Source organism: Salmo salar, chromosome ssa09 (assembly GCF_905237065.1).
Source record: "Salmo salar chromosome ssa09, Ssal_v3.1, whole genome shotgun sequence".
In the NCBI taxonomy this organism is placed as follows: Eukaryota; Metazoa; Chordata; class Actinopteri; order Salmoniformes; family Salmonidae; genus Salmo; species Salmo salar.
This window is the reverse complement of record NC_059450.1, coordinates 83,950,596-83,977,834: the sequence shown is the minus strand read 5'-3', so window position 1 is coordinate 83,977,834 and position 27,239 is coordinate 83,950,596. Positions and strand designations below refer to the sequence as shown.

Here is a 27,239-nt window from a genome sequence, read left to right as displayed (position 1 = left end):
GTGGTCACACTGGATAACTTTTCAAAACTCAGTCCCAGCTTTGCCACACACTTATTAGCCTCCTCCAATGAATCTTTCCCTGTGGTTGTGCCATTCATTGACTGCACTGAAGCAAGCTCCTCTGTAATTTCAAAGTCTGGGGTTATGCCTTGAGAGAATATCAACAACTGCGCCGTGTCACGTGCATCACTGCTCTCATCCAGGGCCAAGGAGAAATAGGTGAAATCCTTCACCTTGTCTTTCAACTGTTCCATATCCTCAACACGCTGTGTCACTGTTCGTCTTGACAGGGAAACACTTTCAAACAGCTCTTTCTTGTCAGGGCAAAGTATTGCTGCAGAGTCAATTAAACATTCTTGAAGGAATTCACCCTCAGCGAATGGCATGCTATGTTTAGCAATTTTGTGGGACAGTACATAGATAGCTCTTGCAATTCTGTCATTTGCTGAACGCAGTTTTGTGAAAAGTCCTTGCTGCTTTTGCAACTGAGAAAGCAATTATTTCGATGCACTTGCCCTCTGCTCAGAAGACATATTCCTCTGCATGCTTCGTCTGGAAGTGTCGGGACAAGTTGTCTTTCAAGACAGCGATGCTCTCTTTGCACACAGCTTTCCCTGATAGCTCAAAGAAATATTTCGATGTCCACTCTTGCTGGAACACCCTACATACATGGTCTACTTTACTTTTCTTTGAAAAACTCATTTATGCGCAATTTCTAGCTAGCTACTATTTGTAACTGTGACGTGTGTGTCAGCCTGTCAGTCACTGTCTGTCCTCGTGCAGTTGTTATTTATACGTGCCTTCAAAATAAATGTCCCACAAGCGGTGGGCGTTAAATCATTATAGAAAGGCGAGTATTTATTGGGATTTTAATTTGAATAGCAAATACCTTTTTCAAAACTTTACTATCGCAAATTCTTTGTGATTTGAGCATGATTCCGTGGGCCGTATTGAAATTAGGTCACGGGCCACATACATCCCCTCGGGCCGGCCTTTGCCCAGGCCTGGTCTAGGGTGTCTGGGAGGATAGTGTAGATGTGTGTCCTGACCAGCCATGACCAGCCTTCATAATTACAGATGTGAGTGCTACAGGACGATAGTCATTTAGGCAGGTTACCTTGGAGCTCTTGGGAACAGGGACAATGGTGGTCAGGTTGAAACATGTTGGTATTAAAGACTGGGACAAGGAGAGATTCAAAATGTCCGTGAAGGGCCTCCCAAGTGGTGCAGCAGTCTTGAGGTGTCACTACAGACCCAGGTTCAATCCCAGGCTGTGTCACAACCGGCCGTGACCGGGAGTTACATAGGGCAGCGCACAATTGGGCCAGCGTCGTCCGGGTTAGGGAAGGGTTTGGTGGGGGGGCTTTACTTGGCTCATCGCGCTCTAGCGACTCCTTAAGGTGGGCCGGGGGCCTGCCGGCTGACTCCTTGGTGCAGCTGGCTTCAGAGTTAAGTGGGCGGGTATTAAGAAGCGCGGTTTGGCTGGTCATGTTTCTGAGGATGCATGACTCGACCTTCGCCTCTCCCGAGACCGTTGGGGACTTGCAACGATGAGACAAGATTGGAATTGGATCGCAATTGGATATCACGAGAAAAAGGGGGTTAAAAAATGAAAAGACAGATGAAAAAAATATATAAAAATTATCTAAATAAATGTTCATGAATCACTTGCCAGCTGGTCTGCGCATGCTTTGACAACGCGACCTCGTATTCCGTCTTGCCCGGCGGCGAGACTCAGTGTTGTATTCCTCGAAGCGAGCAAGTAGCCTAGTGGTTAGAGCGTTGGGCCAGTAACCGAAAGGTTGCTGGATTGAATCCCTGAGCTGACAAGGTAAAAATCTGTCATTCTGAACAAGGCAGTTCACCCACTGTTACCCGGTAGGCCATGATCATAAATAAGAATTTGTTCTTATCCGACTTAGTTAAAAAAAGGTTAAATAAAAAATAAATTCACAGGACATCTCACGGCTGGGTTTGCCTTTGTAATCTGTTATCGTCTGCAAGCCCTGCCACATATGACGAGCATCGGACCCGGTGTAATCGGATTCCACCTTCCTCCTACTGTGTATTTATTTATGGCCCCATACAGCTCACAAATCATTGCACCTGTAAATAGCCCATCCAACTACCTCATCTGCATATTGTTATATTTTTTATTGCTCCTTTGCACCCCAGTATCTCTACTTGCACATTTATCTTCTGTACATCTATCACACCAGTGTTTAATTGCTAAATTGTAATTACTTCGCCACTTCGGGCCTATTTATTGCCTTACCTCCCTAATCTTACCTCATTTGCACACACTGTATATAGATACGTTTTCTATTGTGTTATTGACTGTACGCTTGTTTATTCCATGTGTAACTCTGTGTTGTATGTGTCGCACTGCTTTGCTTTATCTTGGCCAGGTCGCAGTTGTAAATGAGAACTTGTTCTCAACTGGCCTACCTGGTTAAATAAAGGTGAAATAAAACAAACAAACAAACATATATATATATAGTCCTTTTGCGTGTTTGATGTCTTGTTGGAGGTCGTAGAGGACTTTCTTGTATGCATCCATGTCTCTTTCCTTGTAAGCGGTAGCTCTAGCCTTAAGCCCAGTGCAGATATTGTCTGTAATCCATAGTTTTTGGTTTGGATACGTTCTTATAGTCACTGTGGGGACGACATCGTCTTTGCACTTATTGATGAAGCCTGTGACTGTTGTTGTAAACTCCTCAATGCTATCGGATGCTATCTAATCACTTCTGTATTGAGCGCATCACTGATATCACTGGAATAGAGTCATGGTCATATTTGCCAAAGGGATGACGAGGGAGGGCCATGTATGCGTTTCTGTGGGTAGAATAAAAGTGGTCTGGAGTTTTAGCGCCCCTAGTGGCACAGGAGATGTTATTAGAAGCGAGGTAGGACGGTTTTAATTCTCCCCACATTAAAGTCTCCGCCCACCAGAAACGCTGCCTCTGGGTGAGCGGTTTCTTGTTTGTTTGTGGCCCCATACAGTTTGTTGAGTGCCAGAGTGGTGTTTGCTTGGGGCATGATGTAGACAGCCGTGATAATTACGAATGAGAACTCTCTTGGTAGATAAAAGGGTCTGCAGCTTACCATGAGGTATTCTATATCAAGTGAACAAAAGTTAGAGATTTCCTTCCCACTGGAAGCAGTACTTAAGAAAAAAAACACTCCTTTCGACTTCCCCGAAGCCGCCGTCTGATCCTACCGCTGCATAGAGAATTCACTGAGTACTACATGCATTGCGTCATCATCCAGCCACGTTTCAGTAAGACATAATATTCCAGCTTTTCAAGTCTCTCTCTCTGACAGGAGACTCTCTGACAGGAGACTCTCTGACAGGAGACTCTCGAAAAAAAGCTCATACGTCTTATTCTCGAGTGACTGGACATTTGCCAATAAAATGGAGGGGAGCGCCATTCGGTTCTCTCTTCACCTCAATTTCTCCTGCGTCGTTTTGGTGGCTCATGGAACAAAGGAATAGGGTCTGGTATGAACAGTGGAACAGCTGTGGAAATTGAAGTTGTATTTGAAATCGAGGTTACTAACTGTCGATCTGATGTCGACAAGCATTTCGCTACACCTGCAAGAACATCTGCTAAATATGTGAATATTAACATTTGATATGTGATAGCATGAACTTTTTGTACAAAAAAGATAAACAAAATAAAAGTAACTAATTAGCAAAGTTCGGTTAGAACTCGTAAGATGTCGCCCTTCTCTGTCGAGCGTCATCTCGCTGGCGAGGAGAAGAGGTAAGAAGAACAAAAGAGACCGTAGATTTGAGACCGACAGTCTCTCAAGTTCAAACACACCGATAGATGTGTAATCACATAAAATTGTCAGGCTAAGAACTTACCAGTTTCCCCGTATCACTGCCTTTCCATGTGGTGATGGCCAGCTCCAGCAGATCAATGTCCAGAACACACACATAGTCTGAGGAGAGAAAGAGCGAGAGAGAGAAAGAGAGCGTTAGAACTGCAAACACACTCAGATGTAGACGTACACACACACGGTACAGTTAATTATGTGTCATACCTCGTCTCAGGTCCACTACGTCACTTTCACACTTATCAGAGAGAAACAAGGCAGAATCATCCAGGATAAACCTGAAGAGGAAATACCATCACAAACTTCAATAGCCAACTATTAGGTTATTCCTAACCCCCCCCCCCCCCCCCCCCGCAATTCTACACATTTCTAATCAAACATTTTTTTGTCAACTGCGCTAAGTACTGTGAAATGCTTACTTACAAGCCCTTAACCAACAATGCAGTTCAAGAAAGAGTTAAGAAAATATTTACTAAATAAACTTAAGTAAAAAATGAAATAAAAAGTAACACAATAAAATAACGACTCTATATACAGGGGGTACCGGTACCGAGTCAATGTGCGGGGGTACAGGTCAGTCGAGGTCATTTGTACATGTAGGTAGGGGTAAAATTACTTTGCATAGATAATAAAAACAGTGAGTAGCAGCAGTGTAATGTAAATAGTCCGGGTAGCCATTTGATTAGCTGTTCAGGAGACTTATGGCTTGGGAGTAGCTGTTGTTAAGGAGCCTTTTGGACCTAGACTTGACGCTCTGGTAACGCTTGCCGTGTGGTAGCACAGAGAACAGTCTATGACTTGGGTAACTGGAGACTGACAATTCTTTGGGCCTTCCTCTGACACCGCCTTGTATATAGGTCCTGTGCTTAGCCCCAGATGTACTGGGCCGTACGCACTACCCTCTGTAACGCCTTACGGTCAGATGCCGAGCAGTTGCCATACCAGGCGATGCAACCTGTCAGATGCTCTCGATGGTGCAGCTGTAGAACTTTGAGGATCTGGGGACCCATGCCAAATACTTTTTTTCTCCTGAGGGGGCAAATGTGTTGTCGTGCCGTCTTCATGACTGTCTTGGTGTATTTGGACCACGAACTTGAAACTCTTGACCTGCGCCACTACAGCCCCGTCGATGTGAATGGGGGCATGTTCGGCCCTCCTTTTCCTGTAGTCCACGATCAGCTCCTTTGTCTTGCTCAAGTTGAGGGAGAGGTTGTTGTCCTGGCGCCACACTGCCAGGTCTCTGACCTCCTCCCTATAGGCTGTCTCATCATTGTCGGTGATCAGGATTACCACTGTTGTGTCGTCAGCAAACGTAAAGATGGTGTTGGAATCGTGCTTGGCCACACAGTCGTGGGTAAACAGGGTGTACAGGAGGGGACTAAGCACACACTCCTGAGAGGACCCCGTGTTGAGGATAAGCGCACGCAGATGTGTTGTTGCCTATCCTTACCACCTGGGGGTGGCCCGTCAGGAAGTCCAGGATCCAGTTGCAGAGGGAGGTGTTTACCTTTGTTTTCTTGGGCACAGGGACTATGGTGGCCTGCTTGAAACATGTAGGTATTACAGACTCGGTCAGGGAGAGGTTGAAAATGTCAGTGAAGACACTTACCAATTGGTCGCGCACGTCTGAGTACACTTCCCGGTATTCCGTCTGGCCCCGCAGCCTTGTGAATGTTGACCTGTTTAAAAAGTCTTGCTCACATCGGCTACGGAGAGCGTGATCACACAGTCACCCGGAACAACTGATGCTCTCATGAATGCTTCAGTGTTGCTTGCCTCGAGGGCGAGCATAAAAAGTCATTTCGCTTGTCTGGTAGGCTTGCGTCACTGGGCAACTTGCGGCTCTGCCACATCCGGCGAGCATCAGAGCCGGTGTAGTAGGATTCAATCTTAGTCCTGTATTGACGCTTTGCCTGTTTGATGGTTCGTCTGAGGGCATCGCGGGATTTCTTATAAGCGTCCGGATTAGTGTCTCAGTCATTGAAAGTGGCAGTTCTAGCCTTTAATTCGTTGCGGATGTTGCCTGTAATTCATTAATTCTGGTTGGGATATGTACGTACGGTCACTGTCGATGCACTTATTGATGAAGCCGGTGACTGAGGTGGTATACTCCTCAATGCCATTGGCTGAATCCCGGAACATATTAAAACAGTCCTGTAGCATAGCATCTATGTCAACTGACAACGTCCGTATTGGTACTTCCTGCTTTAGTTTTTGCTTGTAAGCAGGAATCAGGAGGATAGAATTATGGTCAGATTTTCCAAATGGAGGGCGAGTGAGAGCTTTATTTGCGTCTGGAGTAAAGATGGTCGAGAGTTTTTTTCCTCTGGCTGCACGTGTGACGTGCTGGTAGAAATTAGGTAAAGCGAATTTAAGTTTGCCTGCATTAAAGTCCCCAGCCACTAAGAGCACCGCTTCTGGATGAGCATTTTCTTGTGTGCTTATGGCCTTATACAGCTCGTTGAGTGCGGTCTTAGTGCCAGCATCGGTTTGTGGTGGTAAATAGACAGATAGGAAAACTGGATGAAAACTCTCTTGGTAGATAGTGTGGTCTACAGCTTTTCATCAAGTACTCTACCTCAGGCGAGCAATACCATTTTTGCAGATAACTGATGATCAATGGGCCCCAACCCGGTCAGTAATTCAAGCATGCTTACTCCAAGTTTAGATAGCTGGCTGCTAGACTAACTGACGGCCTAATTAAGTGATTGCTGATGCACAACCAAATTTCAAAATTGCGCCTTGTGTATTCTATCTCTCAACAGTAAGTTGAGACCCCGACTGAGTTCCAAAAAATATAGATTATTTATTTTAATTGGGCTTACAAAAAGGGGGCCGCCAGTTGCCCATAAATGAAGTAAAGGAACAACTTATTTTGAGTTTCACTGTTACTGTACCTGAGGTGAAAGGTGGCAGTGTCTACTATGATGTTACTGGAGAGAGAAAAGGATTCTGCTGTGAACAACACCCTCAATGGAAGATACAGGGGCCTGAAAGACAGAAAGAGACAAAGAAGGGGAGAGAAGGGAGAAGTGAAAACAAATTTTATGTTAATAATGTATTATCTGTCTTTGTCCACATATGTAAATCTGGTGTGTGTGTGTGTGTGTGTGTGTGTGTGTGTGTGTGTGTACCTGTAGTCCACGACGCAGGTGGCCAGGTGTGTGTGTAGGACGGTAATAACTACAGGAGATGTAAAGCCCAGGATCGGGTCATCAATGACATCCAAAAAATCAACCAGCTGTCATGAAGAAAAACAGACTAATCAACAAGACTCACTAACCAAACACACCCACACAGTCAAATCATGTTAGGTGCCTGAAGCATCTCAGATTTAGTATTTATTAGGATCACCCATACCTGTTCGTGCCAGCTGTGATTGGTCTGTGCCATGCGATGTTGCATAGTGGCGCCATGGAGACGAATGGCAACCAGAAACTCCTGTAAAACACACAAACACAGAATTAACTTCTCTAGGGTAGGGGGCAGTATTTTGACGTCCGGATGAAAGGCGTGCCCGTAGTAAACTGCCTGCTACTCAGGCTCAGAAGGTAGGATATGCATATTATTAGTAGATTTGGATAGAAAACACTCTGATGTTTCTAAAACTGTTTGAATGATGTCTGAGTATAACAGAACTCATATGGCAGGCAAAAACCTGAGAAAAATCCAAACCAGGAAGTGTGGAAATCTGAGGTTTGTAGTTTTTCAAGTGATTGCCTATACAGTGACTTAGGGTTCATTTTGCACTTCCTGAGGCTGCCACTAGATGACAACAGTCTTTAGACCGTTGTTTCATGCTTCTACTGTGAATAGGGAGAGAATAAGAGCTCCTGGAAGTAGCTGACAGAGAAAATGACATGAGCTCAGTAGTGCACGCTCACTTGAGAGTTAGCTGTGTTCCTTTTCTTTTTTGAAGACAAAGGAATCGTCCGGTTGGAATATTATGGAAGATTTATGATAAAAACATCATAAAGATTGATTCTATACATCGTTTGACATGTTTCTACAAACTGTAGTATAACTTTTTAGACTTTTCGTCTGGACTTATTAAGCGCGTGCCTTATATTTGGAGTAGTGGACTAAACGCACGAACAAAATGGAGGTATTTGGACATAAAGATTAACTTTATCGAACAAAACAAACATTTATTCTGGAACTGGGATTCCTGGGAGTGCATTCCGATGAAGATCATCAAAGGTAAGTGAATATTTATAATGTCATTTTTGTCATTTCTGTTGACTCCAAAATGACGGGTATCTGTATGGCTTGTTTTGATATCTGAGCACTGTACTCAGATTATTGCAAAATTTGCTTTCGCCGTAAAGCTTTTTTGAAATCTGACACAGCGGTTGCATTAAGGAGAAGTGCATCTATAATTCTTTGAATAACTGTTGAATATTTTATCAACATTTATGATGAGTATTTCTGTAAATTGATGTGCTCATTCACCGGAAGTTTTGGGAGGCAAAACATTTCTGAACATTACACGCCAATGTAAAATGGGTTTTTTGGATATAAATATGAACTTTATCGAGCAAAACATACATGTATTATGTAACATGAGTGCCATCTGATGAAGATCATCAAAGGTTAGTGATTAATTTTAGCTGTATTTCTGTTTTTTGTGACACCTCTCCTTGCTTGGAAAATGGCTGTGTGGTTTTTCTTGTCTTGGCGCTGTGCTAACATAATCTAATGTTATGCTTTCGCCGTAAAGCCTTTTTGAAATCGGACAATGTGGTTGGAGTAACGAGAAGTGTATCTTTAAAATGGGATATAATAGTTGTATGTTTGAGAAATTTGAATTATGAGATTTTTGTTGTTTTGAATTTGCCGCCCTGCTATTTCACTGGCTGTTGAATAGTGTGTCCCGCGGTGGGACGCTAGCGTCCCACATACCCCAGAGAGGTTAAGTTAATGATATTTCTTAAGCTTTCTTCATCATAAGCACAGCTAACCTACAAGCAAAATCAAAAGGTGATATTTCATTCAAAGACTAAATGAGAAGATATGCGTGTTACCTTGACGTTCTTCTGAGGGTCCAGGGTGATTTTGATGGCTGTGGATAACATCTGGACCTCAGTCTCCCTGCCACTCACACTGCTCATCCCCAACTCTGTGGGGTAAATGGTAAGGTCTAGATGCCCTGGGGGAGTGAAGCTGGGCATTTCCAACCGCCCGGGGACAGGGGAGTCCTTCACTACAGCTGTGAGGGGTAGGAAAAGGGTTAGTGGCCAGAAAAGAAAGGGCTGTCAGTCATTTAGAAGAGATTAGCTCATGACTAAAATCTATATGATAACACATAGATTATCACACTACTACACATGATTAGGTAGGTACTACCAGAGCTAAACCCTGATATCACACAGTCATTCCACTCACCTTTGTGGTAGAGCTCCACCCTCCTGCTCTCCAGGCACAGGAAGCTGAGATGGGGGTTGTTTTGATGCTGCGCCACACTGAACATCTTCCCCCCTTCTAGGTCCAATAGGAGCTCACCGTGACACCGGTCCTCCGGACTTCCCGTCTCTCCCTGAAGGAGAGGAGAAACAGAAAACAATGTATTTAAGCAAGTGTCTTCTTTAGAAGCGTCGTAGTATGTATACATTCAATCATTCAATTTTTGTAATAGAAATTCCATGCTAATGAATTCAAATTACATTTGTTTGCTCTAATATCACTCATTCAAGCAGTAAGGTCCAGTCAGGAATTGAACCAGGATCCAAAATCTCTCCAGTCTATATCCCTAGTTAACCATTGTAAGATGAAGTTGGTTCATCAATGGCTCACCTTGCTGTCTGTCATTGCTTGGAGGCGACCCTTTCCTATGACAATGGTGAGAGAGAGCAGGCTGAGGGTGTGGTTAGGGCGGGGCTCTGACTGCCTGCGTCTGGTTGATTCACTGGCTGTGTAGAACTGAGCATCTTCCTCCTCGGAGTCCGAGTCTGAGAGACCAGAAACGTCACAGTTATAGAACTGCTGAGCAACAACACATTTCAGATGGTCTGCAGGTGTGCCGACTAAAGAGTTGCTCAACTCATACTACTTGGCAAGCCATCTTAAATCAGAGATTTAAATAAACTAAAGATGTCAACAAGTTGCTACCCAGGGATTACCCAATTCTGAATGAGTGTCTGACCAGTCTGAAGTGGTTTACAAGTCTCAGTATGGGGGTCTCACCTAGTCTGAAGGCAGACTTGCAAAGCTGGAAGTTGTCATCGTCTTGGCGATGGTGTAGGGGGCTGTGGTCGCTCTTAGAACCCGAGGGGGGAGGGGCTTCCCACATTAACAGGTCATTATTGATCCTACAGGGATGGAGAGAGGACGACAGAGGGAAAGGACAGAAAAAGACAATGAGTGATTGTAAAATGGTCACATTGACTTCTTAGTCATTTAGCAGACCACTCTTCTCCAGAGAGACTTACAGTAGGGAGTGCATACAGTTGAAGTCGGAAGTTTACATACACCTTAGCCAAATACATTTAAACTCAGTTTTTCACAATTCCTGACATTTAATCCTAGTAAAAATTCCCTGTCTTAGGATCACCCCTTTATTTTAAGAATGTGAAATGTCACAATAATAGTAGAGAGAATGATTTATTCCAGCTTTTATTTCTTTCATCACATTCCCAGTGGGTCAGAAGTTTACATACACTCAATTAGTATTAGGTAGCATTGCCTTTAAATTGTTTAACTTAGGTCAAACGTTTCGGGTAGCCTTCCACAAGCTTCCCACAATAAGTTGGGTGAATTTTGGCCCATTCCTCCTGACAGAGCTGGTGTAACTGAGACAGGCTAGTAGGCCTCCTTGCTCGCACACGCCTTTTCACTTCTGCCAGGGCTTTGTGGTCAGGGCTTTGTGATGGCCACGCCAATACCTTGACTTGGTTGTCCTTAGGCCATTTTGCCACAACTTTGGAAGTATGCTTGGGGTCATTGTCCATTTGGAAGACCCATTTGCGACCAAGCTTTAACTTTCTGACTGATGTCTTGAGACGTTGCTTCAATATAGCCACATAATTTTCCTGACTCATGATGCCATCTATTTTGTGAAGTGCACCAGGCCCTCCTGCAGCAAAGCACCCCCACAACGTGATGCTGCCACCCCCGTGCTTGACTGTTGGGATGATGTTCATCGGCTTGCAAGCCTCCCCCTTTTTTCCTCCAAACATAATGATGGTCATTATGGCCAAACAGTTCTATTTCATCAGACCAAAGGACATATCTCCAAAAAGTACGATCTTCGTCCCGATGTGCAGTTGCAAACTGTAGTCTGGCTTTTTTATGGCAGTTTTGGAGCAGTGGCTTCTTCCTTGCTGAGCGGCCTTTCAGGTTATGTCGATATAGGACTTGTTTTACTGTGGATATAGATACTTTTGTACCCATTACCTCCAGAATCTTCACAAGGTCCTTTACTGTTGTTCTGGGATTGATTTGCACTTTTCGCACCAAAGTACGTTCACCACTAGGAGGCAGAACGCGTCTCCTTCCTGAGCGGTATGACGGCTGCGTGGTCCCATGGTGTTTATACTTGCGTACTATTGTTTGTACAGATGAACGTGGTACCTTCAGGATTTTGGAAATTGCTCCCAAGGATGAACCAATTTTTTATCAGAGTTTTTTTTTTATCTGAGGTCTTAACTGATTTCTTTAATTTTCCCATGATGTCAAGCAAAGAGGCACTGAGTTTGAAGGTAGGCCTTGAAATACATCCACAGGTACACCTCCAATTGACTCAAATTATGTAAATTAGCCTATCAGAAGCTTCTAAAGCCATGACATTTTCTTGAATTTTCCAAGCTGTTTAAAGGAACAGTCAACTTAGTGTATGTAAACTTCTGACCCACTGGAATTGTGATACAGTGAATTATAAGTGAAATAATCTGTCTGTAAACAATTGTTGGAAAATTTACTTGTGTCATGCACAAAATAGATGTCCTAACCGACTTGTCAAAACGATTGTTTGTTAACAAGACATTTGTGGAGTGGTTGAAAAACTAGTTTTAATGACTCCAACCTTAGTGTATGTAAACTTCCGACTTCAACTGTACATTGTAATTCATTTTTGTACAAATAAGCAAACTAGCAGAAAAAGAGACCCACAAACCTGTTGTAGATGCTCTGGAAGGCCTGTTTGCTGGGCAGGAAGATGTAGGCCAGGGGCAGAAAGACATCTACTACACACTGACACTGAGACACACACTGAGACTGGAACTGTTGCATCCCCTCTGGGTCTGCTGGGATTACCATCTGAGAGGGGGGGCAATGGAAGGAGATAGAGAGGACAGAAGGATAAGGAGGAGAGGGAGAACGAGAAAAGATTAGACTGCGACTTTCGGAAAACGGGTCAAATAAAACCCCAATATCTTCGGGAAGTGTGAGATTATATGTGAGAGAGGGATGGTCAGCTGATTGAGTGAGAGGGATTGTCAGCTTGAGTGTAGGTGAGAAACTGACAATTGGTCCAGTAAAGGAGGGATGGTCAGGAGTAAAAAGAGGGATGGTCAGGTGTGAGAGAGGGATGGCCAGGTGCGAGAGAGGGATGGTCAGGAGTAAAAAAAGGGATGTTCAGGTGCGAGAGAGGGATGGTCAGGTGCGAGAGAGGGATGGTCAGGAGTAAAAAGAGGGATGGCCAGGTGCAAGAGAGGGATGGCCAGGTGCGAGAGAGGGATGGTCAGGAGTAAAAAGAGGGATGGTCAGGTGTGAGAGAGGGATGGTCAGGAGTAAAAAGAGGGATGGCCAGGTGCAAGAGAGGGATGGCCAGGTGCGAGAGAGGGATGGCCAGGTGCGAGAGAGGGATGGTCAGGAGTAAAAAGAGGGATGGTCAGGTGTGAGAGAGGGATGGCCAGGTGCGAGAGAGGGATGGTCAGGAGTAAAAAGAGGGATGGCCAGGTGCAAGAGAGGGATGGCCAGGTGCGAGAGAGGGATGGTCAGGTGCGAGAGAGGGATGGTCAGGAGTAAAAAGAGGGATGGTCAGGTGTGAGAGAGGGATGGCCAGGTGCGAGAGAGGGATGGTCAGGAGTAAAAAGAGGGATGTTCAGGTGCGAGAGAGGGATGGCCAGGTGCGAGAGAGGGATGGCCAGGTGCGAGAGAGGGATGGCCAGGTGCGAGAGAGGGATGGCCAGGTGCGAGAGGGATTTGTACTATGGATCCCCATTAGTTCTGCCAAGTCAGCAGCTACTCTTCCTGGGGTTTATTAAGGATCCCCGTTAGCTCTGCCAAGGCAGGAGCTACTCTTCCTGGGATTTATTATGGTTCCTCATTAGTTCTGCCAAGGCAGAAGCTACTCTTCCTGGGGTTTATTAAGGATCCCCGTTAGTTCTGCCAAGGCAGAAGCTACTCTTCCTGGGGTTTATTAAGGATCCCCGTTAGTTCTGCCAAGGCAGAAGCTACTCTTCCTGGGGTTTATTAAGGATCCCCGTTAGCTCTGCCAAGGCAGCAGCTACTCTTCCTGGAGTCCAAACACATTAAGGCACTTACATTACACAAAATATAAAACAGTACATCATATAACATTATTACACCACCACATATCTACAATACAACATGTATAATACCACCATACAACAATATTTACAATGTACAGTACCAGTCAAAAGTTTGGACACAGGTACTCACTTAAAGGTGTTTATTTTTTACTCTTTTCTACATTGTAGAATAATAGTGAAGACATCAAAACTATGAAATAACACATATTGAATCATGTAGTAACAAATCTTAATATACACTGCTCAAAAAAAATAAAGGGAACACTAAAATACCACATCCTAGATCTGAATGAATGAAATAATCTTATTAAATACTTTTTTCTTTACATAGTTGAATGTGCTGACAACAAAATCACGCAAAAATAATCAATGGAAATCCAATTTATCAACCCATGGAGGTCTGGATTTGGAGTCACACTCAAAATTAAAGTGGAAAACCACACTACAGGCTGATCCAACTTTGATGTAATGTCCTTAAAACAAGTCAAAATGAGGCTCAGTAGTGTTTGTGGCCTCCACGTGCCTGTATGACCTCCCTACAACGCCTGGGCATGCTCCTGATGAGGTGGCGGACTCCTGGAGAGTCTGTGGTGCAACGTGGCGTTGGTGGATGGAGCGAGACATGATGTCCCAGATGTGCTCAATTGGATTCAGGTCTGGGGAACGGGCGGGCCAGTCCATAGCATCAATGCCTTCCTCTTGCAGGAACTGCTGACACACTCCAGCCACATGAGGTCTAGCATTGTCTTGCATTAGGAGGAACCCAGGGCCAACCGCACCAGCATATGGTCTCACAAGGGGTCTGAGGATCTCATCTCGGTACCTAATGGCAGTCAGGCTACCTCTGGCGAGCACATGGAGGGCTGTGCGGCCCCCCAAAGAAATGCCACCCCACACCATGACTGACCCACCGCCAAACCAGTCATGCTGGAGGATGTTGCAGGCAGCAGACCGTTCTCCACGGCGTCTCCAGACTCTGTCACGTGCTCAGTGTGAACCTGCTTTCATCTGTGAAGAGCACAGGGCGCCAGTGGCGAATTTGCCAATCTTGGTGTTCTCTGGCAAATGCCAAAAGTCCTGCACGGTGTTGGGCTGTAAGCACAACCCCCACCTGTGGACGTCGGGCCCTCATACCACCCTCATGGAGTCTGTTTCTGACCGTTTGAGCAGACACATGCACATTTGTGGCCTGCTGGAGGTCATTTTGCAGGGCTCTGGCAGTGCTCCTCCTGCTCCTCCTTGCACAAAGGCGGAGGTAGCGGTCCTGCTGCTGGGTTGTTGCCCTCCTACGGCCTCCTCCACGTCTCCTGATGTACTGGCCTGTCTCCTGGTAGCGCCTCCATGCTCTGGACACTACGCTGACAGACACAGCAAACCTTCTTGCCACAGCTCGCATTGATGTCGGCTATGGAACCCTGACCTGTTCACCGGACGTGCTTGTTGCACCCTTGACAACTACTATGATTATTATTATTTGACCATGCTGGTCATTTATGAACATTTTAACATCTTGACCATGTTCTGTTATAATATCCACCCGGCACAGCCAGAAGAGGACTGGCCACCCCTCATAGCCTGGTTCCTCTAGGTTTCTTCCTAGGTTTTTGGCCTTTCTAGGGAGTTTTTCCTAGGGAGTTTTTCCTAGCCACCGTGCTTCTTTCACATGCATTGCTTGCTGTTTGGGGTTTTAGGCTGGGTTTCTGTACAGCACTTTGAGATATCAGCTGATGTACGAAGGGCTATATAAATAAATTTGATTTGATGTGCCATCCTGGATGAGCTGCACTACCTGAGCCACTTGTGTGGGTTGTAGACTCCGTCTCATGCTACCACTAGAGTGAAAGCACCGCCAGCATTCAAAAGTGACCAAAACATCAGCCAGGAAGCATAGGAACTGAGAAGTGGTCTGTGGTTACCACCTGCAGAACCACTCCTTTATTGGGGGTGTCTTGCTAATTGCCTATAATTTCCACCTGTTGTCTATTCCATTTGCACAACAGCATGTGAAATTTATTGTCAATCAGTGTTGCTTCCAAAGTGGACAGTTTGATTTCACAGAAGTGTGATTGACTTGGAGTTACATTGTGTTGTTTAAGTGTTCCCTTTATTTTTTTGAGCAGTGTATTTTATATTTGAGATTCTTCAAAGTAGCCACCCTTTGCCTTGATGACAGCTTTGTACACTCTTGGCATTCTCTCATCCAGCTTCATGAGGTAGTCACCTGGAATGCATTTCAATTAACAGGAGAGCCTTGTTAATTTGTGGAACTTATTTCCTTCTTAATGCATTTGAGCCAATCAGTTGTTGTGACAAGGTAGGGGTGGTTAGGGTTGCAAAGTGTCAGAAACTTACTGGTAAATTTTCAGACTTCTTCCGGAATTTTTCCATGGGAAGTTAAACCCTGTAATTTGGGGAATTTTGCTTTAATTCATAAAAAAAAAAAAAAAGTTATTTTATAACAGTGAACCTTTTTTTGTGGGATACATAGAAGGCAATTCTAGGTTTTGTGGCATATTTTGGTTAAACTATCCCCAATTCAATGGAATTGCAACCCTCTGCATACACAGTAACTTCCTCCATCACATGTGCAGTGCACTCTTCCATCACATGTACAACTGATTCTAAAGATCTTGCACACTAATGAGATGCTATTGAGCCCAGACTACTACGCTGTCTGAGCCAAGGACTACATGCTTTCTGGTAAGTTTTGATTACAATACTGGGTGGGGTGAATATATTTTACATGATTTTTTGTTAAATAATAAATAGCCTACAGCAAAGTGTGTTTAAATAATTTCTAACTTGTTGACAATTTCTGCTAGTTCATTTTTGCTACCATGTGGGTTTTAGCTTGCGTGAGCTTCTTAACGGAGGAGTGTTAATTCACCTGTTTCCATTCATGTTTCATTTAAAAATATTTATCTTGCAAAGGAGTTGTTTAATCTATCTGTTTAACTATTTATCTGTACATGGAATTGTATTTGTTTATTATTTACTCATTTTTTTCTAATCTTTACAGGAAAATGCCACGGGCACTATCTGATGTGTGGAGACAATTCACTGCAGCTAATGTAGAAGGAAAAGCTGTGTACATTTGCATTTCCAAATCATGTGAAGAATGCAACAAAGATGCAGAATCATCTGGCCAAGTGCATAAAGTTCCCTCAGCGCTCACAACAAGCAACCTCTGGCAAAAGTCCCTCTACTTCTATTCGAGGTGAAAATGATGAATCAGCCACCTTATCAATAGCAACAGCTCATGGTCCTCCTAGAATCAGAAGTTTTTTTTGACTCAATGGAGGAACGTAGTCAGAGAAATGCTGATAAATGTCTTGCTCGAGCTGTGTATGCAACTGGTTCACCTCTAATGCTCACAGGCAATGTGTATTGGAAGAGATTTCTGAATGTTCTTCGCCCAGCATACACCCCTCCAACCAGACATGCTTTATCTACTAATTTGCTGGATGCAGAGTTCAGAGTTCAAGTGAAGGTCAAGCAAATCATAGAGAAAGCAGACTGTATTGCACTCATCTCTGATGGGTGGTCGAATGTTCGTGGGCAAGGAATAATTAACTACATCTCCACCCCTCAACCAGTATTCTACAAGAGCACAGACAGAAGGGACAACAGACATTGGTCCCTACATTGCAGATGAGCTGAAGGCTGGCTGTGCTGCTCATGCAATGAATACACTCTACAAGAGAGCCAAGGAAATGGTTAGGTATGTGAAGGGCCATCAAGTTATAGCAGAAATCTTCCTCACCAAACAAAGTGAGAAGAATAAGAGCACCACATTGAAGCTGCCCAGCAACACCCGTTGGGGTGGTGTTGTCATCATGTTTGACAGTCTCCTGGAGGGGAAGAAGTCTCTCCAAGAAATGGCCATATCACAGTCTGCCGATATGGGCAGCCCCATCAACAGGATCCTCCTGGATGATGTATTTTGGGAGAGTGGTAAGCAGCCTGAAACCTATAGCAGTAGCCATTGGGCGGCAGCGTAGCCTAGTGGTTAGATTGTTGGACTTGTAATTGAAAGGTTGCAAGATCGAATCCCCGAGCTGACAAGGTAAAAATCTGTCGTTCTGCCCCTAAACAAGGCAGTTAACCTAGGCCGTCATTGAAAATAAGAATTTGTTCTTAACTGACTTGCCTAGTTAAATAGATTTTTAAATTGCACGAATTGAGGGAGACAATGCCATCCTGTCTGATGTTCAGACTCTGCTTGCAGATGTAAGAGAAGAAATCCGCACTGCCCTGCACTGTTGCTCCAAGCAGAGGAAACTGCAGTTCTGAAATACATCAAAAAGCATTTAGACTTCTGCCTGTAGCCCATACACGCCGCAGCATACATGTTGGACCCCAAGTATGCTGGCAAGAGCCTCCTGTCTGGCGCAGAGATCAACAAGGCTTATGGTGTCATCACTACTGTGTCTCACCACGTTGGCCTGGATGAGGGCAAGGTTCTTGGCAGTCTAGTGAAGTACACTTCCAAGCAAGGGCTTTGGGATGGAGATGCAATATGGCAGTCATGCCAACATATCTCATAAGCCACCCGGTGGAAGGGACTTTGTGGATCTGAGGCTCTTTCCCCTGTTGCCTCCATCATCCTCCAAATCCCACCAACATCAGCCGTCTCAGAGCGTAACTGGTCCTTGTTTGGGAACACACACACGCATCAGGCTGACCAATACAAGGGTTGAAAAATTGGTGGCCATCCAGGAAAACTTGAGGCTTTTTGAGCCTGACAAGCCATCCTCAACAGGGTTGGAAAGTGACTTTTGAGAGATGCGATGGATCACTGGGGATTGTTCAGTATTCCCTTTAGTTGTTCAGTGAAATCATCCCCTTTGAAGAGTCAACTCAAATTAAAGTTCAATTTGTAACTTAAATATTTAAAAAAAATTATATTGGAAGGATGATAATTTGCAATTATGTCTACTTATGATAAGGTAAAAGGTTTGTTTATGTCTCCATATGATATGGTAAATATATCCAATGCAAAAAACATCTACATGTAAATGGTATTCATTAATTCCCATATATTCCCGTTAATTCCCGCAGAAAGTTTCCACCTCTGAATATTCCCCAAAATGTGCAACCCGAGGGGTGGTATACAGAAGATAGCCCTATTTGGTAAAATACCATGTCCATATTATGGCAAGAACAGCTCAAATAAGCAAACATCATTACTTTAAGACATGAAGGTCAGTCAATTCGGAAAATTTCTGCATGTGTGGTTCCCACCATGAAGCATTGAGGTGGTGGTATGGTGTATAGGGGCTTTGCTTGTGACACTGTCAGTGATTTATTTAGAATTCAAGGCACACTTAACCAGCATGGCTACCACAGCATTCTGCAGCGAAACACCATCCCATCTGGTTGGCGCTTAGTGGGACTATCATTTGTTTTTCAACAGGACAATGACCCAACACACTTCCAGGCTGTGTAAGGCCTATTTGACCAAGAAGGAGAGTGATTTAGTGCTGCATCAGATGACCTGGCCTCCACAATCACCCGACCTCAACCCAATTGAAATGGTATGGGATGAGTTGGACCGCAGAGTGAAGGAAAAATCAGCCAACAAGTGCTCAGCACACGTGGGAACTTCTTCAAGACTGTTGGAAAAGCATTCCAGGTGAAGCTGGTTGAGCGAATGCCAAGAGTGTGCAAAGCTGTCATCAAGGCAAAGGGTGGCTACTTTGAAGAGTCTAAAATATATTTTGATTTGTTTAATAATTTTTTGGTTACTACATGATTCCATATTTGTTATTTCATAATGTTGATGTCTTCACTATTATTCTACAACTTAAAAAATAGCAAAAATAAAGAAAAACCCTTGAATGAGTAGGTGTGTCCAAACTTTTGACTGGTTCTGTACGTGTGCTAGTGTTTGTGTGCGTATGCATGTGTCTGTACCTGTGTATATGTCTCTTCACAGACACTGCTGTTCCATAAGGTGTATTTTTATCCGTTTTTTTATATATTATTCTACTGCTTGTATCAGTTACCTGATGTGGAATAGAGTTCAATGTAGCCATGGCTCTATGTAGTACTGTGAAGAGACTTTTGGTGGCATGTCTTGTGGGGTATGCATGGGTGTCCGAGCTGTGTGCTAGTCGTTTAAACATACAGCTTGGTGCATTCAGCTTGTCAACACTTCTTACAAAAACAAGTATGGATAAAGTCAATCTCTCTTCCACTTTGAGCCATGAGAGATTTACATGCAGAGGGCTGGCCAGGGGTGAGAGAGGGCTGGCCAGGGGTGAGAGAGGGCTGGCCAGGGGTGATAGAGGGCTGGCCAGGGGTGAGAGAGGGCTGGCCAGGGGTGAGAGAGGGCTGGCCAGGGGTGAGAGAGGGCTGGCCAGGGGTGAGAGAGGGCTGGCCAGGGGTGAGAGAGGAGTCTAGGTGTTTGTGATGGTATGGTGCGGTACCTCCTCAGTCTCGAACATGGTGCGGTTGGAGGAGAAGGGAGAGCTGGTCTTCTCTCGGAGTTCACAGGGGTTCTCAAACGACATGGACCCCAGGTCTCTCATCAGACCCACCCCTACCCCCCCTAACGCTGACCCCAGACCCTCTCCTCCACTCACACGCACTGACAGCCTGGAGAGAGATAGAGAGGGAGATGTATACTATAGAGCTGTGGAATTGGTGTACAGTAGGTTTTTGATGAAAGACATTCAATCCAAGTGACACAGCAAGTGAAACAAACTCTCCTAAAACAAATGTTCCAGAAACACACTCACTTGGCCATGGAGTCTTGACTCTTCTTGACTCTGATACAGGGGAAGGAGCCTCCCTCCCAGCCCTCATACGTTCCTGAGAGAGACAATGAACAAACAATTGCTCAAAATGTGAGTGTTACTATGTGTGTATGTATATTTGACCGTGTGTGTGTATTCCTCACCGTGCATGTCACTGAAGCTGGCCTCCAATAGCTGTGTGAGGGAGCTGTGGGAGGGGCCAGGGGGTGCATGGTGATCTGGCTGGAGATCAAGGCCCTCCTGGGAGCAGATGTCCAGGTCACACAGCTCCAGTACCAGGGTCTCCTGCCGCACAGCTCTCTGAGAAGGAGGGCGTCGGAAGGGGAGCGGCCGGAGGTCCGGGATGGGGAAGCGGAGCTTGAGGATGGCGTGGGGCGAGAGGAGGGAGAGAGAGGAGTGCAGCTCTCTGCTCTGGGTCTGAGAGAGGGATGGGAGAGGAAAAAGGGTGGAGAATATTCAAATAAAATATCTAAACAAAGCAAACCTGCAATTTAACTTCAATTGTGAGGCAGACATATCAAAATCCTTATCAACCATTATCAAATGGCGTCTCTTAGCGGCTGATGGCTTGCTAAGTGTTTACCTGTGTGTGGACGGGTCCTCCTCCTGTCTGTGTGGGACAGTGGCTGATGGCTTGCTAAGTGTTTACCTGTGTGTGGACGGGTCCTCCTCCTGTCTGTGTGGGACAGTGGCTGCAGGCTCTGCTCAGAGGCTCCAGTCGACTCAGTATGTCCAGGTCCAACTCAGCACTCAGCTCTCCCAACTCTACCCTCACTACACTGTCTCTACGCACCACACGCTGCCTCCCCTGCAATACAGAGACATTGACATATCAGGAGGGGGTAGCAGGTTAACAGAGGCGACCAAAACAGACTGAATTAATGACATATTAGCTTTTGAACATGACGCCAACACACAACATGGACACTGTCCTGGTTTACCTTGCGCAGGTGTTTCTCTGTGAGACTGTAGTGTAGCTGTGCACACGGTCTGGCTGTAGCTCCCACTGTGAACATCCCAGCACGCTGGAACTGGAGCAACTAGAGAGGGAGGAAAGAGGAGAGAAGAGTTATATCCTGGGCAATGCTAACCCCAGCTGTAGCACACTTATGTTGAATGGGGTGTTAAAGTCCTCAGATCATCTCAAATAACAGCCCCAGTCATACCTCAGTGTATTGGGGCTTTCCTGGCTCCCAGAGACACTCAAGCAGCTCTAGCCTACTGAAGGATAGGTCAGAGGTCATAGCACGGGAGTGGCGACCTGCACTGCGCATCTCACACGCCACCTGTACCGCTGCTCCAGTCATCCTGAGAGATAGAGAAAATGATTATTTACGGGTATGTAGGGCAGGCTGGTGTGTTGGTATATCTGAGGAGTGGTGGCCAACGTTGAAGAGGCTATTGTGTGTTTGTACCTGAGGTGTGAGTGGGGGCAGGCTTTAGCGAAGCTAGCTCTGAGGTGGTGGAAGTCTCTCTCGCTGAACATGCTGTCTTTGAAGAAGGCCAGCTCCCGGAAGAACACCTGAGACACCTGGGTCAATGAGGACACTCCGTCCGGCCCGGGGTGTGGTTCCCGCTCCAGTAGGGTTAGGGTGAGCCCGCCAAGCGAGAGGCGGAGCAATGCCTCTGGTTTCAGGGGCTCAGATTGGCTACGTCGCCCTGGACGAGGAGAGGCTAATAAGATGAATCAGGAAGATAGGTTGTATAATATAGATTATGTTATCTGTGAAACGTGTACAAAACAGTGTAGTAAGATGTTGTGAGTGTTACCTGGTATTCGGTTACACTGGGGCAGGCTGGATAGTGATCCTGGTACAGGATAACGCCTGGGACCCTGTGGAAGGCCCTGGGCATAGCTAGCCTGGCTGTGTGTAGACGACGCCATGCTGTCGGAGAGAGAGCTGCCAGAGAGCGCTGACGTCACACTGCTAGTCATACCAGGACCCATGGAGAAGAACATATCTGAAAGAGAGAGAGTGTAAACAGAGAAAAGGTACATTATGCTTCACATGTCAAGTTCAACTAATCTCTCACAGAAATGTCAAGAACGCAAATTATGCAGCAGCAAACAAAAGCTAATGTGACCTCAAATTCACTAGCCTCCATATTGCATTCTAACTATAGCTGCCCTCCACTAACCCACGTACCCCCGTTCTCCAGACCGGTGAGGTAGGGCTCCATCTCGGGCTCTTCATCCCAGTCCGGATCTCCATCTCCGGGGCTGGAGCTCAACTGTTTGCTCAAGTCCTCCTCTATCAGACGCAGGTCCTCAGAGTCCAGGGGACGGCTGTGAACCCCAGCACCACTGGCTTCAGGCTCTGGTAGGACAGACAGGGCGGAATCATACAGGCTCTGGTAGGACAGACAGGGAGGAACCATACAGGCTCTGGTAGGACAGACAGGGAGGAACCATACAGGCTCTGGTAGGACAGACAGGGAGGAACCATACAGGCCCTGGTAGGACAGACAGGGAGGAACCATACAGGCCCTGGTAGGACAGACAGGGAGGAACCATACAGGCTCTGGTAGGACAGACAGGGAGGAACCATACAGGCCCTGGTAGGACAGACAGGGAGGAACCATACAGGCTCTGGTAGGACAGACAGGGAGGAACCATACAGGCTCTGGTAGGACAGACAGGGAGGAACCATACAGGCTCTGGTAGGACAGACAGGGAGGAACCATACAGGCTCTGCAGTACAGTGTGGATGAAGATCTGCATGGTTAAAAGACACTGAACTGTGGATCCAAATAAAGTGTGTTCAGTTAAGTGAGTTTTGTTCCACTGTCAATGACATTAGGATGTGGAACTAAGACACATACACTAACTGTATAAAACATTAGGAACACCTTCCTAATATTACGTTTCCCCCCCTCAGAACAGCCTCTATTCATCAGAGCATGGACTCTACAAGGTGTCGAACACGTTCCACAGGGATGCTGGACCATGTTGACTCCAACCACTCCCACAGTTGAGACCAGTTGGCTGGATGTCCTTTGGGTGGTGGACCATTCTTGATACACACGGAAACTGTTGAGCGTGATAACCCAGCAACGTTGCAGTTCTTGACACAAACCGCTGCGTCTGGCACCTACTACCATACCCCGTTCAATGGCACTTAAATATTTTATCTTGCCCATTCACCCTCTGAACGGCACACACACAATCTATGTCTCAATTGTATCAAGGCTTAAAAATCCTTCTTTAACCTGTCTCCTCCCCTTCATCTACACTGATTGAAGTGGATTTAACAAGTGACATCAATAAGGGCTCATAGCTTTCATCTGGATTTACATGGTCAGTCTATGTCATGAAAAGAGCAATTCCTAATGTTTTGTATATACAGTGTAGGTGGAATGCAGGTTGGGAGGTACAGGCAAACCAGTTCCTTTACTCACCTGTGTCGATGCAGAGGGCAGACAGAAGGTCGGTCAGGTGAGTGATCTGGTCTGGAGAGAGCAGCAGGTGGAGGCAGCCCACCTTCCCATCCAGCTCCAACTGAAAGATAAGGAGAGACAATTGGCTGTTATAACAGACAGAACAAGACAAAAGCAAAACTGTGTTCTTAAACTAGGTTAAGCACACAGGAAGGAAGTGAACCAAACCACAGACAAAAACACTGGCAGACAGACACACACACACACCTTAGGTCCAGGCAGCATGTCGTTCTGTTTGATCTTGACCGTGGTCTCCATGAAGCCAGAGCAGCTGCCGATGAGGAGGGGCCGCTGGGTGGCCAGAGGGAGGGAGGTGGCTGGAGGGTCATTGTCCTCCCCCTCAACTTCCTCTTCGCTGGCTGAGGCTGAGCCAGGGGTGTCAGCTCTTAAAGGACCCTGAGGAGGAGAGAAAGATTACCAGGGTTAACCCTTAGCACCACTGGTTGGTAGAGTCTGTCAGCCCCAAGTCTCATATTGCCTCTCACACTAGAGGGAGAGCGAGAGGAAATACTGTACGAGCGTATGTGAATAGTTTCTAAGTTAATATTTAGACTCTATAAGAGTTGTGTGTTATATTGGGACCCAATGTGAGTATATGCATGTGAGAGTGACAGTGTACATGAGGGGGTTGATAAGTGCCATGGTCAATGTGAAACTGTATGCTACCTGGGGCCCTCCGGTGGTCTCGTACAGCAGTTGAACAGAGCTGAGCTGGAGGATCTTGTGCAGGAAGGCAGGGGGCTGGTGGATGTCCACAGGCACCGTCTGGCTGGGGTCCTTTACCGCCTCGTCACAGTACTCCAGCCTACAGCGCACCACACAGTCACCGGGGGCAGAGATGAGCACTCAGCACAATAATGCTAGATCACCGTCAACCTCAGTCAAAACACCCACCACACACACATTCACCATACAAGCTCTGCCAAAGATAGTGAAGCTTCTCCAAGGTTCAAAGGTTCTCTTTGGATCTACAGACAAATCCAGTGACAGTTTGGCATTGCAAGTTTGAATCAAGTGTTTTCTCATCTCCTTTCCTTCCTGACTTCTAAACTGGTCAAAGGTAAACAGACAACCACAAGAAGTGTGAGTGTCAGTGTGGTGAGAACCAACATACCGTTTGATGTGCACCTCTAAGGCAATGCCCGTCTCCATGTCCAGGGGCTGGTGCTCGATTCGGATGATGGTGTCCAGGAGGGTGACTTTTATCCGACGCAGGACTGCAACACAACACAAACAGGGACTATCACTAAGCATATTGGTCACAAAGACACTAACAAGGGGCACCAGTGATGTGATATGAGTCCTTATTTCACAAGCTTGAACATGATGGTACACAACTGACTCAGCAGTTTGAAAATGAAAGAACAAATATGTTATCTTCAAAAAGGCACTATAACCAACTATAGGAAAACAGGTGCATGCTTTTCACTGCCATGCACACGTGCAAACAAGGCTTACACATTGACTCACCAGTCTCAATAGTTTGTGCAAACATCTCCAAGCCCTCCAGTGGAGCGGGCGGCTCCTCGGACACCTCAGGGGGGTCCTTTAGGCACTCCTGGGCCAGCTGCATGCTGGAGGTCATGCATGTGGACCAGCCCTGGGAGTCCAAACCCCCACCTACACGTAAGCAGAAAAAAAACAAGGCATAATTCAGTGACTGTAATCAATGCTAAGTGATGACTCATGGACACACTGTACTGTATGACTGAGCAACAGTCATTTGTTAATTGGTTTGTAGCTGGCTCTGAAAAATGTTGGGCCTGGGATAGTGCAACACATCTTCTCTTGAGCTCTGACATTGGTTTACAACAACGAGTTAGCTAGTACTAGACAACTGTATTTGTCTTGGTTGACAATGACATTCTAAAAGGTAGCTAACTAATCAATGGTTACCACAACTTCCTTCCTGAACCTGATAGGCCTGAGGCAATGACAGGAACAATAACAAGGTAAGACTGGCTGTCAGGCTGAGACTTACGGGTCCTGTACTTGGGTCTGCATGTTATCTGAAGGCCTGAGATGACGAGGGTGCAGTGGTCAGTGACAAGAGCTGACCAGGGAATTGTGACCTCTATGCTGCTCACAAACCCATCCACAATCTCAAGTGGAGCCCCAAGAGACTCCAAGAGCTCGTTGACTGCCTGGGGGGAGGGAAGGAAGGAAATGGGCGATGAGAAATGAATAGAGATGAGTGGAAGATGATGTTGGAAAAAGATACACCGTGTCCTACAATAAACAGCTGGTGGAAATGGCGTCAGGCAATGGTTTTGTCTGATGTGCAGATTGAAAGTGAGTGAGTTTGCGAGACTTAAGTTATATACAGTATATTTCAACTGAACTGCAGGGACACTGGATGAGGCGAGTTATTTTCCAATCAGATGCTGACAAAAATATTTATCGGAACTGCTGTTCCTTGAACTCACGAGAAGCGTTGATATTGTTGTTATACTCAAGTCCTGAAAATGCGAAAAAAAAATTGAGGGTCGGAGTGCATGGGAACACACAAAAGGGACCAGCTGTTCCTTGACAGTTAAACTGCCTTACTACTTTGACTAACTCACCCAAACATCGATGTTGATTTCTTTGATGACACCACTACCATTGTACAGGTCCAAACTCAGCTGTTCCAAACTCAGTCGTTCTTGAAAGAAGTGACCGAGGTAATGCTGTAAGAGGTACCGACAGGCCCGCTTCTTGATTGAGCCTGACCAGGGGAAAAGCCAGCGAGACATAGGGCCAGCGAGTTCAGGGTGAGGGAGCGATGAGGCGATGGAGGAAAACGAATGCGAAAATAGTCCTCCGGCAACTGCATAACAAACAAAACAAAGTGTACTAACGAAGAGCGAGCTACAGGACTGGTTAGCTAGCTAGCTAGAGCCTAGTAGGGGTCTAAGGAAGGGGGTAACCCGTCTCTCGGAAATCCTTTGTGTCCGGACCGATTAGTCCAACGTCGTTTTACAAGACGTTATACTTGTTGTTTCAGTTCCTCTTTTAACGGTATTTATGTCTAAACTTGGCGACAGGTCCTCATGCATATCTCCCGTTTCTCAGGATTGTTTATTGTTTTCATACGCGAATTGATTGTACGGTGGGGGACGTCATTGCGTCAGTTGCGAAAGCCGAAAGTTAGATTTATAAATACGCCATCTTTGGAAGGTCAAAACCAAACTGTATGCGTTCCTCTGCCCAGGCGTTGCTGTTACATGCCATGTCTTAGCTACAACGCTTGGATTGTTATTTTAGGTATCAGATAACCACGTTAGTGTTCAAAACAATTGGGAACTCGGGAAATCTCCGATTATCAATTAAATCAATAGAAATGGCTTTAGTGTCATGGGAAACATGTTAATAACATTGGCAAAGCAAGTGAAATAGATAATAAACAAAAGTGAAATAATTAATAAAAATGTAACAGCATTACACTCACAAAAGTTCCAAAAGAATAAAGATGACATATTATGTCTATATACAGTGTTGTAACGATGTGCAAATAGTTTGAGTACAAAAGGGAAAATAAAAAAACATAAATATGGGTTGTATTTACAATGGTGTTTGTTCTTCACTGGTTGCCCTTTTCTTGTGGCAACAGGTCTGCTGTGATGGCACACTGGTATTTCACCCAATAGATATGGGAGTTTATCAAAATTGGATTTGTTGGGTCTGTATAATCAGAAGGAAATATGTATTTAATATGGTAATAGAT

The 27,239-nt window shown here is 45.5% G+C and overlaps 1 protein-coding gene across 2 annotated transcripts in view; it reads right to left on the bottom strand.

The window, feature by feature from the left end:
• The window catches only part of LOC106612100 (autophagy-related protein 2 homolog A), a 50,889-nt gene extending 24,243 nt beyond the window's left edge, over positions 1 to 26,646 (bottom strand). Inside the window, exons 1-26 of one of the 2 annotated variants that reach the window (XM_014212954.2) lie at positions 26,098 to 26,646; positions 25,515 to 25,677; positions 25,004 to 25,153; positions 24,648 to 24,750; positions 24,200 to 24,338; positions 23,741 to 23,929; positions 23,495 to 23,594; positions 22,243 to 22,413; positions 21,866 to 22,057; positions 21,511 to 21,769; positions 21,262 to 21,403; positions 21,037 to 21,135; positions 20,745 to 20,903; positions 20,239 to 20,512; positions 20,078 to 20,150; positions 19,766 to 19,934; positions 11,954 to 12,096; positions 10,027 to 10,151; positions 9,637 to 9,791; positions 9,229 to 9,379; positions 8,868 to 9,052; positions 7,204 to 7,284; positions 6,978 to 7,084; positions 6,741 to 6,833; positions 4,051 to 4,121; positions 3,872 to 3,948 (exon numbers count right to left, since the gene is read on the bottom strand). In XM_014212954.2, coding sequence (XP_014068429.2) covers positions 3,872 to 3,948; positions 4,051 to 4,121; positions 6,741 to 6,833; positions 6,978 to 7,084; positions 7,204 to 7,284; positions 8,868 to 9,052; positions 9,229 to 9,379; positions 9,637 to 9,791; positions 10,027 to 10,151; positions 11,954 to 12,096; positions 19,766 to 19,934; positions 20,078 to 20,150; positions 20,239 to 20,512; positions 20,745 to 20,903; positions 21,037 to 21,135; positions 21,262 to 21,403; positions 21,511 to 21,769; positions 21,866 to 22,057; positions 22,243 to 22,413; positions 23,495 to 23,594; positions 23,741 to 23,929; positions 24,200 to 24,338; positions 24,648 to 24,750; positions 25,004 to 25,153; positions 25,515 to 25,677; positions 26,098 to 26,268 — 3,741 coding nt within the window. In that variant the 5' untranslated portion in view covers positions 26,269 to 26,646. The remainder of the gene's footprint in view (positions 1 to 3,871; positions 3,949 to 4,050; positions 4,122 to 6,740; positions 6,834 to 6,977; positions 7,085 to 7,203; positions 7,285 to 8,867; positions 9,053 to 9,228; positions 9,380 to 9,636; positions 9,792 to 10,026; positions 10,152 to 11,953; positions 12,097 to 19,765; positions 19,935 to 20,077; positions 20,151 to 20,238; positions 20,513 to 20,744; positions 20,904 to 21,036; positions 21,136 to 21,261; positions 21,404 to 21,510; positions 21,770 to 21,865; positions 22,058 to 22,242; positions 22,414 to 23,494; positions 23,595 to 23,740; positions 23,930 to 24,199; positions 24,339 to 24,647; positions 24,751 to 25,003; positions 25,154 to 25,514; positions 25,678 to 26,097) is intronic. The other variant, XM_014212955.2, reaches the window with a different exon arrangement.
• Positions 26,647 to 27,239: the final 593 nt, after the last annotated feature.